Source organism: Zeugodacus cucurbitae, chromosome 5, assembly GCF_028554725.1.
Source record: "Zeugodacus cucurbitae isolate PBARC_wt_2022May chromosome 5, idZeuCucr1.2, whole genome shotgun sequence".
Taxonomy (NCBI): Eukaryota; Metazoa; Arthropoda; class Insecta; order Diptera; family Tephritidae; genus Zeugodacus; species Zeugodacus cucurbitae.
Window position 1 is genome coordinate 43,811,023 of NC_071670.1, and position 10,966 is coordinate 43,821,988.

General features: G+C 32.5%; 1 protein-coding gene across 5 annotated transcripts; it reads right to left on the bottom strand.

Moving 5' to 3' along the window:
* Positions 1-2,975: 2,975 nt before the first annotated feature.
* Positions 2,976-10,966, bottom strand: LOC105218142 (uncharacterized). Of its 5 annotated transcripts, none has more exons than XM_011193531.3 (6): positions 10,830-10,966; positions 5,048-5,191; positions 4,849-4,975; positions 4,647-4,790; positions 3,261-4,553; positions 2,976-3,201 (listed from the first exon to the last, which is right to left on the bottom strand). In XM_011193531.3, exons 2-6 carry the CDS (start codon positions 5,153-5,155, stop codon positions 3,065-3,067), a joined length of 1,809 nt encoding a protein of 602 aa, XP_011191833.2. In that variant the 5' UTR covers positions 5,156-5,191; positions 10,830-10,966; the 3' UTR covers positions 2,976-3,064. The 5 variants fall into 5 exon arrangements, with proteins under 5 accessions (XP_011191833.2, XP_028899846.2, XP_011191832.2 ...); XM_029044013.2 differs by having other exon boundaries at positions 10,737-10,840; XM_011193530.3 differs by lacking the exon at positions 10,830-10,966 and adding an exon at positions 8,771-8,999.

Here is a 10,966-nt window from a genome sequence, read left to right on the forward strand (position 1 = left end):
ATTCGGTATTCTTACATTTTGCCCTCACTGGTTAACAGCGAGCCAGAAATATTGTGAGAATTTCAAAATGAAATCAGAGAGTTGCAAGCGGATGTGGCTTGCCGGACACTACTGCATCGTTCAAAAACCTCACAGCTGTATGTATGTATATATGTCGCAGACCAAGCGAATTCACAATCGTGCCTTCCGAATAGCATTCAAAGCACCGCATCGTTTCAATTGTTTACAGTCTCAGAAAGCTTTCGTTGACCACCTACAATCTGTATGTGTTGACATATGTACATATATGTACCCTGCCAGCCAAAGGTGGTGAAAAAGCTGGTTAAACCGAAGTTTTTTAAACCCACAAAAGTGGTAAAAAAGTGGTGAGTTTGCCATAGGCCAGCATAGCTGCTTGTGAGTTTTTTAACCACTATTCCCCTCACACGTACGAATACAAAAACAAAATAACCCAAACGTGTGCGTTGGTGTTAGTAATTGAAGAAACATAAGGGGAAAGTGGTTAGGCCTGGCTGGCAGGGTATATAGATATGCTTTATAGAATGAAATTTAGAATTTTATTATTTTAAATTTGACGCACTCGTTGATTCGAATGTCTAGTATATTTAATTTTCAAATGCATATTGATATTTAATTGAATTAATAATATAGATCACATGATGCACATAGTGCCCAATTTAATATTTGCGTTTAAAATAATTGAAAACAATTTTGAAATTATTCAATATTATAGTTGAGGATAATTTTTTGGTTTAATTTTTTATGAAACTTATGGAGAAAATATAGAATTAAATTGGCTTTGATTTTATCAAGAGATCGCATTGTTTTTCACGTTCTATTAATTTGCTACATTTGTATGTATGAAAAGGAGCTCAGATCCTGCCGAAAACTGGATCAAATAGAAAGGTTTTAAAAAATTTAGAATAATGACAAAACTAAATGAAGTTTCAGGCTTTTGTAGTTGGGATCATTTTATATAAAGTTAGAAAGTACCTTTTATTAGTTAACAGAATAGTTACAAGGTATCGCAGTCCGTGATTATGGTGTAAAATTGGGGACGCGAATCGATACCTGAAATCCCAATATATAAGTTGTTACCATCAACTTATAGTCTTTGTATTGTAAACTGATGAGTTCCAAATTAACTTACACTCTACATAAAAGTAATCATAAATTATATTAGAGAATTCAGCCGACTGCAAGGTTATAAATCATTTTTCGGCGTCGTTCCGATTTTGTAAATTCAAAGTAACAGAACGATTAAAATTTTCAGAAAAATGTTTACTCGGAAATTTCAATAATAACTTGGCTATAACCGTGGTATAACGGTATGAATGATTACATATGTAGTCATAAAAAAAATGTTTCATGAACCGGGGGTCTTATTATGTGAGCCTTATGTTTTGGGGTCGCTGAATCCTAATCCGAGGTCAATTTAATCCCATCAGTTCAGGGTTTTGTCATAACCCCAGAAAAGCAATATGACAGACAGCGATTTTTAAACTACATCGGATTCGCTTGAAACACGTTATTAGGAGGTTTTCGGGGTGGCTGATTACGAATCCGGTGTCGGTTTCTAAAAGTTCATTCTAACGGACGCTATTTTGAAAAATTCATCAGAATCGCACGAAACTCGTTACTCGGGTGACACATTTTGAAAATTCGCCATATTGCATCCGCCATTTTGAATTTTGAAAAAACCGACACTGGATTCGTAATAAATTTTTTAATTAAAGGGTTAAATGTTTAAAATTTGTTATATTTGTAGGTCGATTTCAGAGGGTCTTATGAAATCAAAAAGGGTGAATTTCTGAAGAGAATTTAAAGCGGCAAACTATACTCTTTTTTAAGGTCAGGAGACGCTCAATAGATTATATCTATTGAAATTAATACAATATAAAATAGTATTGGAATGTGGATAGGCGATTGAATAACAAAAAATCTCAAAATTCATTAATTTTAGTGTGGCTGTAGGTCAAATAAATTCTCCCAGTATGGGAAGTAATAAGAAAGTGAAAAAGTTAAATAGAGCTTCAAAAAAAATTTTACTTCTTTCATTTAATAATTTTTAATTTTATATATTTTGGAATGCTGAAAATGCCACCAATTGACTAAAATGCGACTTTCAAAGCAAATTTTGATTTATATTAATGTGAATACCAAATGAAAGTCGTTAAATTTGTTGCTAGCGAAAGGAAAATTACTAATGTTGTAAAAATATATGTATGTAGATATATATTCTAATTTCTTATACGAATACAAAAATGAGTCGAGAGAACGTAAACACACAAGAGCGTAGTTTTAGCGGCTTCGTAAAATGACACATGCGCAGTGATAGCTTTTATTGCCGGTAAAAAAATAAATAAAACGCGATGTTTTTTTTGTAATTTTTGCGCTCAAAGAGCTTTTGAGACTTGTTGAATACACATTCCAATATACATACATACATATATATGTACATAATTGTGAGTAAATTTCTTTAGGTCTGTTGTTGCCATATTCTCCTTCTCTTGGCTCTTAAGAATCGACCATATGGTTGCTGTTTTTCTTAAAATTCAATTTAATTTTTTATAACTTCTATGGGTTGTATATAGTTTTGGTCGATATCCCTAGGTTCTATATTCCCAAAACCGAGACTTATTACGGGAACACTAATGTCGTGAGTTGAGTTCTTAATGTTAGTTCGATCATTAAAAATATTGTTCGAAATTTTTCATCTAGTTTTTTGAGATATCGGCCTTACAAACCCATATATATATTTCTATTTTATGTACTGACCGATATATTCAGCATTAAATTTAGCTTGGAGGGAATCAACCCAGAGTAATATCTCGACCAATTTCATATATTTTTTAAACTAAACCACATTGGTGTCAAGAAACCTTGGCCACATAAAGTCATTGTTTTTCACGAAAATGAGGTTAGTCCCAATATCTGGACTTTACAGATCCCAACCAGCAAAAACAAAATACAGAAAATTTTATAGAGCTTTATTAAGTACTAATTCTCGAATTGATTTATTTACATTCTATACAATTTTCAACTAAGAACTATAAGATTACCCTTATGTTGCTGTTTTGGACTTTTTCGTCACCATGCGACGCACCAGGTACTCCAACAACCAGAAGAGCAAGGCAAGTGAGGTTAATAAATTTAGGAAATGTATTGTTATTGTATAACTGGAGGCATCGGTGATGACGCCTAAAAAATATGAAGTTTAATATAATAAAAAAAATGATCTACCGAAAATGTATACTCACCTAAAATGGGACCCACACAAAGTGTAAATAACGCATTACAGACCAATTGTAGACCGGATGCAGCGGGCAAACGATTCAAAGGCACATAAGTTGGTATAATAAGTGAAGAAAATATCGTACGGAAACCTCTACCGAAACCGATGAGCACAAAGAGTGCCAATGTAACACGATAGGAGTCGGTTACCGTAATCAACAGACGTCCGAGCGAGATAGCAATAATGCCAAATGCAAATAATACCTGATTGCTCAACTTGCCAACTTTATCGAGCACAATTGGTGCTAGAAAGCGCACGCAGATATCCATGCCACCCTGCATGGACATAGCGGTTGAGATTTGTTCATTACTATAACCGTACTGATCCAAAATGAAGGGTATCAAAATGGAGAAGTTTATCTCGGCAAACATCATCACAGTCATGCCCAACACTAAATTGACAAAAGTGAAATCCTTCAACAGATCCAAGTCAAAGAATTTCACTACTTTCTGTTTGAGACTCAATTTGGCCGTGTGCACGTCTAACTCCGTGTTTAATTGCTGAGTCTTCTCTTGGTTTTCTACCAAGATTTTTGGCGAACTTTTCACTTCAACACTGTTGGAATTTTGCAATAATGCTTGCTCCTCTGCGCAGGTGCAACGAAATTCGGCTGGTAAATTGTCATCAACATCAGTACGAGTATTATCCTGTTCCACCTCAGCGATAGGCGCGGTTAGCGAGGACGCTCCCTTATCCTGCCCAACTTTATTTGGCAAGTTCATAGTTTTTCCCGTATATTTTAGTGAATACTTCGAGCCGAATTCATCGTTGGCGCGTGACATTAATGGCGTGTCCGGTTCACTGGCCTCAAGACTCGGCACAGCCAAGTCATGTTCGTCAAAATCGAATTGTGTTGCGTCCACACTGGGTCTGCTACGCTTCATATATTGACAATACTTGCATTCAGGCTCAACCATTTCAAGCTGTGGCATAGCTGAGGGCATCGTGCCAATAATAACATCTTCTATTTCAGGTTCTTTCAACTTCGTCTCACTTTGCGTCGGCGCCTTCGAAGTATGCCACGATACTGGTTGCAACGTCAAAGCACAGAGAAAGACGTTTAGCGAGATTGCAGCATAAATTTGTATTGTACCCGGACCACCATAGTAGATTAGTATAAGAGAGGTGAAATGCGGAAATATAATGGGTCCCAAACCGGTGATTGTCCACATAAAGCCGAATGCACGACGTCGTCGATTTTTGAAGTATGTATTCACGGCCAGCGACAAGGCGCTCACGTTGAGACCCTGACCGATGCCTATTTGGCGAGGTAATGAAAACAAATTAGAATTAGAAGCAAGTAAATTAGATTATAAGGAAGAAAATTTGTTCCAGAAAACTTGATACTCACCATATATCACCGATACACAAAGCACATACTGCCAAAATGTCGTACACGCTGCTGATAAGAGGATACCACTGAATATCAGAATACTACCGACAATGGCAACCTGACGAAATGTAAAACGCCGAAACATGGCGCCATTAACAATGCCTGAGGAGCACAAAAAAATAAGAGATTATAGAATACTATATTGGTTCGAATTGTTTACCAACTAATGACGCTAAACTCAACATAATATTCGCGATTGTGGTGGTCTCTTTGGCAGAGAATCCCAAGTTGAACATGCGTTGTCGGTAAATCATGCCGTATTGTTGTAATGGTGGATACATGGCCAGCTATAGAGCAAAATTTTGACTTAATTTCAAATAAACAGAGTTTAGTGATATTAATTACAGTGATTTATTTACATTACTTAGACCGGCAGCTATGCAGACAACCCAACCCCAACCGCCATCGGGCGCCACGAAATCGGGACCCAAATCGGATTTATCGCGTCGCTTTGGTTTTTTTGGCATGTTTAGGCTTTTTTATATCTAGCTAAATTAGTGGAACTGAAACAGATAAGCAATTGAAAAAATATTGAGGTGGATTATACATTTTAGAGAGCTTAAAATTTTAATGCCACCTCATGAAAATGATGATGTTTTGATGATTACACTGATGAAACACGGGTAAAATATTATATTTTCAGTATTTGTAAATGATGCCTAATGACAAATCTAGAAAGTGCTTGACTATATTATAAATAAACTTGGTTAAGATAATTGTTTTTAGAAAGATATCCTATAAAGTTAGCGTTCAACAGTTTTAAGTAGACTTCAGTTGAGTGGGAGAGTTTTAGAATGGCATTCATAAGTATAATTTTCGGATTTCCTATGTATATTGAAAAAATGTTTGCTAGAAAAAGGTAATTAGATAAAATTTATAAAAATTTTAAAATAAAAATAAAATAATAAAACAATAAAAAAAATCGAGCTAAGTTTTTAAAAAGTATGCTTTTGTTAAAAGTGGGTATCAGAGGCTAAAAACCAGGCGTTTTTAACATTTTGTTTACTAAAGAGATACATATTTAAACAGTATTATGGGAAACTTTTATTTAAAAATTCCGAAAACTCAGCCGTTGGCACCTCGTCTCCCATAACGTGTCCAAAAATAGGTCTTGCCGTGGAAATTTAACTAATTTTTGATTCATCCAAAATCAATAAACCAAAAATATTTCGATATTACGTCTATAAATCTAGTTAATTAACGAAGGAAAAAATCAAATATTGAAATGAAATATGAAAAACTCACTTTTTTGGTCAAAATTTCAACAAACATTGGTTCGAAAAAAATAGTAATTCGCTTTATAACTTTTCGAGAAATCGTATCTACCGACTTGACAAATTGTGTTTTGAGATAAACGCGTTTAAAGTTTTACATTTATACTGATGTGGAGTGATGGGCGGAACTTTCAAAGGTACACATATGTATCTCTTATAATATTACTCGGATTAATTTGATATTGTTGGAAAACACTTTGCATTATTTAAAGAAACCAAAAAAAAAAAAATTAATTTTGAAATCCACCTAACCCCTTGCGCAATCAAATATGTTGCAGAGTTGCCAACTAAAAAAATGCTTTAAATTGTATTTAAATTATAAATATTTTCAAAAATAACCATACGTTATGATCATAAAACCTATAATGGTTTAAGTAGTTGCCACATGTTCGAACACACAACTTTTTATGTGCCATTACGAGTTCGTTAAGGTAAAAGAATATGTAATTAAAAAAATTTTAAATTATTTTATAAATAAATAAATAACTTTATATACGCTTATCAAGACATTCACTGTCTGCCTCTACATATCTACAAGTTCAGATAATTTGTTTTTCGATTACATGCTATGCATCATTATCAGTGCTGAAATCTTCGATATTAAATTTGCACACAAGATAATGCATGAATGTATGTACATATTTAAATATATAACTGTTAATTGCAAATTGCACTGAGATTAAATTGCATTACCATTATTATTATTGTTATTAGATACTACCAAATACTATAATGTGTCGGATATGTAAGTATGTATGTATGAATGGTTATGTAAGAAGAATATATTTTATATTTTTAATATTTTTATTAAATTATTAAATTTTAAATAAATATTTTTAATATAAAATAGAATTAAAATGTTTTCCAAAGCAATCCGAATTTAATCCAACTCAATCATAAAGTGTGGAAGAGCCGCAATTATTTACTAAAAATTATAAAAAAAATAATCTATAATATAAAAATGAATCGCAAAATGTGTTGCTAAGCGCATAACTCGAGCACCGCTGAACCGATTTCGCAAATTCTTTGTTTAGAATGTTTTTAGAGGTACCGGGATGGTTCTTACGGAGAGAAAAATTATAAAAATTGCCTGAAAAAGTCTTAAATCCACAATTTTCTAATCACCCATACAAACAATTTGTGTCGTTAGTCTCGAAAAAAGTGGAGAAGGGCCAAACCGATCTAGCTAATTTTAGTTTTAAAATATTTATGGAAGGCCAGGGAAGGATTAGAAAGTAAGTATATATCGAAAAATTGTGAGGAAGATAAAATAAGATGATTTTATTTGAATTGACAACAAAATTATAAAAAAAAAAAATAAAAAATAATAATATTTTGAAAGTTGTCATTGTTGCTTTGTTAAAATAATTTTGAACAATACAATTGTATAAGGCTGTTCCGAGGCTGTGTAACAAGTAGGGAAGGACAACCGAACATTTTATACTCTCGCAATTTATTGATGTAACACACAATTTGAAATAAAGTCCAATAGAATAACGAAAATCAGCATATATAGTACATGAGGGTTGAGGTAATTCCTGAACTGATTTCACTCATTTTCAACGCCCAGTTATAATGGGAATAGGGGCAACTTGACACCTGTTAGTAGGCAGACAAACGGCAATTCGGCCTTGAAATTACTCCTAAATGGCAAATCAACGAAACACCAGTCTGCAAAAGATTTATAAAGAAGATTTTCAAGATATTCAAGTCGCTGGAGGTACTGCTCAGAAACCACAAATCATTTCCTGACATGAAACTATAATATAATAAACATAAATGGCTGATTGAATGACCTATATTGGTGGTAAACAAGGATCTCTTTGATCTTCATGCGACAATTTAGAATTTCGTTAAGGGAGAGTTGACACAGCTACAAATCAGGATGACATATTAAATTATCCCACAGACTATTTAAAATTGCTGGACTATCCCCACTCACTTGCAATTAAAAGTAGTGTGAGTTTTCATCATGCTGCGTAACATAAATCAACATCAAACTTTGCAAAAGAACAAGACTGGCTGTGAAGAAGGTAATAAATATCGTCACCAAAGCCAAGATAAAGCCAACTATGAAATTTGGTCATTTGTTACTTTCTCCAATATACGATTAAAAAGTCAAAGTTTTACAAATTATGATGATTTACGCTTAACACAGATCTACAATAATGTCTATCAATCATTTTAAAATTTGTCGGCTATAACGTTTTCATCTTTATGCGTAAGAATTTTTTCTCTGCATTGAAAGATTTACTAATTTAATGTATACCTTAGCCACAAAAACGTGTGGCCGGGTCTGCTAGTAATAAATAAATGCACACATTTTTATATATATTCAAACATTTTCAAGTGTTTTTTGCGAAATTTAAAGCAACTGACGTAATGTAGATAAAAATGTCTTAAATTACGCTTGATTGACACTAAGACCACATATGCGATTGGTAATGAACTGATTAGCTTTTTTGCATAAATTAAAATTTTAATTTAAATTAAGATGATGAATTACTAAGAAATAAATTTGAGGATTTTTTTATATAAATATAAATATAAATATAATATAATATATATATGTATGAATGTAAGTATGAAAAATGTACGAATCCCTTAAAACAAAACTAGACTCTTTCCATGGTGGAATCCAAAGCAAGTGAAATCCAAATGAGTCCACCAGATAGATGATGGTATAATTCTTAAAGAAGAGTTCCACTGGCAATAAAATATTATCGATATCAAAAATATTTCAAATTTCCAACAAAGCTTTTAAAATTAATATTTACACATTTCATTCATAGTCATTCTCAACTTCACCTGCTTATTATTACACCAGTGTATTTGCAACATTAACACTCAAATGTTGACGAGACAATAAAGACTGTTATTTAGTAAAATATAACCAAAATAATAAGCGAAACAATTTGTTGTATTACATTAATGTTTGTAAAGTATCAGTATGTATGTACAAAGTAAGAGTCGACAGCTAGAAGAGAGTGCGTTCAGCGCGAGCAACGACCAGATCACAACTGGCAATAGATAAGTCAATTATATTGTTAATTAGGTAGTTTGTAAATATTGAACAGCTTTTACACTATGCAATAAAATTTTTCTATCATTTTTCGATTGATTTCTTCATTTGATATTTTCTATACAGAGAAAAATTTGAAACTTTTGCTCTCCATTCACTACAAGTTATCATTTGCACTCTTGCTAAAAGCAAAGAGTTCCAAATACACTCTGGTGATTCTATTGGCGAATGACGCAATACTGTGTTACAAGGTGTAGTGTGAGAAGCGCGAAAATCATATTATTTTCCTATATACTCTTATTATGGTTGCCAGATGACTTAGTATTTTTTCCACTTCATTATTATTTGGAAAATTTTAGTTAAGGAAAAAACAACAAATGAAGTACACCCTAAATTTGTTTTCATTAAGAAGTGTAAGAAATTAGTTAGTTTTTAAAATTAAAAGGTAAATAGAAAGATATAAAATTCCAAGAACAACAATAAAAGGTATTTACAATTAATATACGAATTTATATATTAAAAAATCTATAAAATTTTAGGAACATTTATAAAAAAATTGGTCAAATTTAATTTTGTATAAAAGAAATATCGTTCATTTACTTGAATAGTGTCATAACTCAAAAAACACGATTTTTGAGTTGGGTATTTTTCTGCACATTGCGCAATTTCATCGTCCATATTGTATAAAAATTTTATTCCGATGCGTTGGAAAATAAACCGTGGAATAAGAATGTGCCGTTATTAAACTTGTTATGTTGCATTATATTTTATAATATATTTTTTTATATTTAAGAACGACATGTCTCAGTTGTGCCAGAATTAGGCATGATTTGTTTTTTTAGGAAGAAAGACATATGTATATTGTGTTACAACACATATTGCCATAAGTTGAATTTGGTTTCCTTTTTCAAAAAGAACGACACAATTTGTATTACAACGATATTGGTGAAAAGTTAATTAATTAATTTTTGAAAAAAGCAACATTTCTGCAAAAACGACACATTTAACTTATGACGGCGAAATTGATTTATATTTTTCACAAATAACGACATAATTCAGAGTGGGTCACATTTCCGCCCAAGAAAAAGCATAAGTACACTCTTTGGGTATTTTGGTCCAGTTATGCTCAACATTGTATTTAATATATTACAGGCCACTAGATTTGTCAATAAGCTAATGACATTTTTCTATAAGAAACAATGGAAAACTTTAAATCGCTCTCCTGAAAAATCGACTTTTTTGAGTTGTGAGACTATTCAAGTAAATGAGCGATATGTTCATTTTTCATCCATAAACATCGACGACATTTAAAGTAAATTCTACCTTTCCGCCTTTTTAATATAGAAATTTCGAAAAAATGTACCAAAAATTAATGGAACCATTTTTTATTGACAACCTGGCAACGCCGAAATAATTGCAAAGAGAGCCCATTCACCGGTCTCGTTTGTTTACACAGCTCTTCAAAAGTAAAAATAAAAACAAACGAGTTAAAAACAAGTAAGAAAGTGTTAAATTCGGGTGCAGCACAAAGGGTAAGAATAAAATGTGTGGAAATGTTCTTATGAATCAGCAAAATTTAAAAACAAAATTGCAATTTAATTATTTTCGATTTCACTCATCAGCAATAAAAAGCTATACAGAGTGTCAATATTATATACTTGTATATGTATGTATATATAGAATTCGTCTCATCATTCTCACAATTCTATACCTATCACAATTTATGCCGCTAAGTTTATAAAGCAATTATACCCTTTGCATCGCGTTGTATTCCCCACTGTTAATTAATTTTATCTTTTAAATACTGTCGAATGCACTCAACTCTAAACAATTGCCAATACTCACACGTTGACGGAACTGTGCCGCTTGCCACTCGCAATGTTACTGACGCTCAAGTTTGCGCTTTTCGCCAAATTCAGCTGAGAGACGGAAGCATTGCAAATGTGCAGTCGCATGCATATTGCATTGTTAACTGTTTATTT

What these genes read in the sequence shown, in the direction of transcription:
- LOC105218142 (XM_011193531.3), bottom strand. Translation starts at nt 5,155, where the DNA reads ATGCCAAAAAAACCAAAGCGACGCGATAAATCCGATTTGGGTCCCGAT. An exon ending in GAGTTTAGCGTCATTAGTTG is followed by an intron (nt 4,791 to 4,848) that starts GTAAACAATTCG and finishes TGTGCTCCTCAG; the next exon opens with GCATTGTTAATGGCGCCATG. An exon ending in TTGTGTATCGGTGATATATG is followed by an intron (nt 4,554 to 4,646) that starts GTGAGTATCAAG and finishes CTCGCCAAATAG; the next exon opens with GCATCGGTCAGGGTCTCAAC.